This window comes from Carcharhinus amblyrhynchos, chromosome 10 (assembly GCF_965287045.1).
Source record: "Carcharhinus amblyrhynchos chromosome 10, sCarAmb.v2.hapA, whole genome shotgun sequence".
NCBI classification, from domain to species: domain Eukaryota; kingdom Metazoa; phylum Chordata; class Chondrichthyes; order Carcharhiniformes; family Carcharhinidae; genus Carcharhinus; species Carcharhinus amblyrhynchos.
In genome coordinates, this window is record NC_137333.1 from 75942903 (window position 1) to 75946462 (window position 3560).

General features: G+C 43.6%; 1 protein-coding gene across 1 annotated transcript; it reads left to right on the forward strand.

Annotated features, from left to right (window-relative positions):
* The first annotated feature begins 218 nt into the window (after positions 1-218).
* Positions 219-1513, forward strand: gsx1 (GS homeobox 1). Its single transcript, XM_080197926.1, has 2 exons — positions 219-606; positions 1158-1513. The coding sequence occupies exons 1-2, from the start codon at positions 219-221 to the stop codon at positions 1511-1513; spliced, it is 744 nt and encodes a 247-aa protein (XP_080054052.1).
* Positions 1514-3560: the final 2047 nt, after the last annotated feature.

The following is a 3560-nucleotide window of genomic DNA, read 5'->3' on the forward strand; positions in this document are numbered from 1 at the left end:
GAAGCGTGCAGAGTGAATCCAAACCGAAAAGCCACAAAAAGCCTATTGAGATCCACTCTGCCGCTAGTGGCGTAACCATCACATGGCAGCCGCAACCCCAAAGTATTTAAGGAGCCCGCTCCGCACTTTCAGCACCACAGATAACTCCAACAACTTGGCTATCGTCCGCTTTCAGTCACTTCACAACCACAACGGACAGGAAAGCAACTTTGTCGAAAATGCCCAGGTCGTTTCTTGTGGATTCGCTCATTGTGAGGGACTCGAATGAGAAAGCATCCCCTGGGGTGTTTGAGAATAACACACCTTTACTGCCTTACGCCGTGCATCCGCCGCATTCTCTGGCTCTCTCGGCGGGATCATGCCATTCGCGGAAGTCGGGGCTGCTCTGTGTGTGTCCCCTGTGTGTAACAGCCTCTCAGCTCCATCCCGGCCCACCTGGCATCCCGTTTCTTAAGGCGCAGTTCCCCACCTTCAGCCCACAGTACTGTCACTCAGCCCTGAGCAGACATCACAGAGCCAGCGGAGTCACTGTGGATCATGGGCCCAACATCTACTCAGCATCTTATCCTATGACAGACCCGAGGCAGTTTCACTGTCTGTCCCTTGGTGAGTACACAATGGTCTTCAGCTCCCAGATCAGTTTAGCCATTGCATTGAATTGGACATTCGATTGATTTCAGGTAGGAAGCGTTCTGCTGCTATTTAAACTGTGGTAACGGGAATACGAATCCGTTTACAAAGCAGTACAAAACTAGGTTTCCGTCTCCCTACCATGTCCAAGTTTACTGACAAAATATTGTTCTTGTACACTTCAGCTTATAATGGACTAATACATATTTCTGCATTGCAATTATTAAGTGTAAATATTTTCCAAACTAAATCGAGATTTTTATGGCTCTTAAATTATACATATATAAGTGTACCCCTGGCTATAGGGTGAACGGTGCAATTTTAAAAACCTTATCCGTATATTTAATAACTTAATTAAAATGACAGCGAAATTCAAGGTGCTTCATTGTAGAATCATTCTACTTGTAGCGACAGAGTTTGACCAATCGTTGACATTCAAATTCGCCAAATAAAGTTTTTATTATTGGTAAAAAGCGTTGCAGTCTACATTTTCTTTTAATAAAAGCGTTTACGTTGTTATTTTCCAGCTTCCGAGTCCAGCTCCAGCCAGTTACAGAGCAGCAAAAGGATGCGCACAGCCTTCACCAGCACACAGCTGCTCGAACTGGAGCGAGAATTCGCCTCCAACATGTACCTGTCTCGGCTCCGCAGGATTGAAATCGCCACCTACCTGAATCTGTCTGAGAAACAAGTGAAAATCTGGTTTCAGAACCGCCGGGTCAAGCACAAAAAAGAAGGGAAAGGCGGCAGTGCGCAACGCACTCCCGCCAACTGCAAGTGCAGCTCCCTGACATCGGCCCACTGTACCGAGGAAGAGGAAGAGATGCCCATGTCCCCCTCATCATCCGGCAAAGACGATAGGGACTTGTCAGTCACTCCTTGAACGCAAGTGTTCCATGTCAAACTATCCAACGCACTGCGGTCGCGAGCTATCAGGCTACCATCGCCTTTCTACCTTTTAAAAATCAGACTTTTAATATGTTTTTTTAAAAAAACAAATATGTAAATAAAGTTCTAGTGGAAAAAGATTATTCAGATCCGAATTTCACAAGCGATTCTAAGCGCACGATACATTAGTGTTCGCTCACTAACATTGTGACATGTGCATAAGTTGACATTTTCTGACCGTGACTTTTCTTTAAAGAAAAGAAAGGTATGGTCCTGTATTTGGTTGATTTGTATGTATTTCATGATATTTATTTATTTATTTATGAAAAATAAAGATTTTTTCCTACACATTTGAGGTTTGACGCCTTATGATTTATTCTGAAAGCGATAAATCTGAAATTTGACATTTTTTGCGCTCCCCACTGCTGGCGCACACACACATGGACAGATACACACGCATACTTACACATAGACGCACACAGACATATAGACGCGCACATAGACTCACACACACACATGGGCACAGACACACGCATACTTACACATAGACACACACACACGCATACGTACGCATTGATTCACGCATACATACACACAAGCACACAGACACACACGTAGACACATACACAGGCATAGACACACACACACAGGCGTACATAGACACATGCATACACACAAACACACATATATATACATGCATACATAAATATACCGACACAACCACATGGACACATGCACATGGACGCACACAGTGACACTCATATGCAAACAGACACACACATACAAAGACACATATAGCTACACAAATAGACAGAGATGCATACATATGCACACACACGTACAGCCACATAGGCACCCCCGTCCCCCAACACACACACACGCGCACATAAATGCACAAGGACGTAGTGTAATTCACAAAGTTATATTAACGATGTTTGACAAATAGTCCAACGGGCTTCCTCAGTTAAATGCCAAATGGTAATAAACTTCAATAAACTACTGAAGATATGTTTGGGAACCTGAAGAGATGAATAATTGTTTATTTGCACAACTGTACCCTCATGCGGGGAGGCTGACTCAGGTATTCACCGTCTGAATGACGCTTGGAAACGGTATCGCTTCTCTGTGATATTGGACCTTTCCCAAGGAGATCATGCTACTTTTACGACCAATTTTTGTTATTTTTTTAAAACGGTCCCTTAACATCGCTCTTCATAAAAAAAGCGACAACCTAAAATTTATACACCATGCTCTGTTAGAAATAATAGCTTAATTCTTGCGGATAACTATTCCTGGCGTTAATGTAAAGTGTGGAAGAGGAGATGATCTTCTACTTTTGGGTACTGTTTCGCTTAAAACTGAAGGGGGCCCCAGTGACCAGTCCAGTGAGTTATCCTAAATGCAAAACTCATTCAGTTCCCCAGTTTGAAGTGGGATAGCCGTCTCAGAATACCATTTATTACTTTTGATTAAGTTCCAGGTCGTTAACGGTAATTAGATTGTGCGATGCCGTCTGTGACGGATAAAGCGATGGGTGCACCCGTGCGTTTTTGGCACATGGCCTGTGTATGCCTCCAATGTACACATCTATCCTTCAAATGGTATCCCATATACCGAAGCGAAGTATCTTAATACCTCTGTTCCGCAGGTTGGCCCTAAACCTTTCCAATGTGTGCAAACCAAGGGAACTCTTTTGTTGGGCTCAGCACCAGTTCTGAAACATATCTTGTTATTTTTGCAGGGACAGTGCGAATGGAGGGGACTAATGCAATCGAGGTGAATCCAATTGATATGGGAAATGTGGATGAATAGGAATCTATTTCACATTCTCATTTATAAACAGCACCTTTCCGTGCAGTCCGTCTGGGCATTAAATAAAGATCAGATATTGCATCAATGGTGCCGGCGCATTGATGAGGAGACCTGCGCGATTGGTATCCTAACCAACTCCTGTCCTTACATTAGAATTCCACTTAAAGACATATCTTTGCCGAGAGCTGAAAGCGCGCCTTGGTTGTTACCCAATCTTTAACCAAAACGGG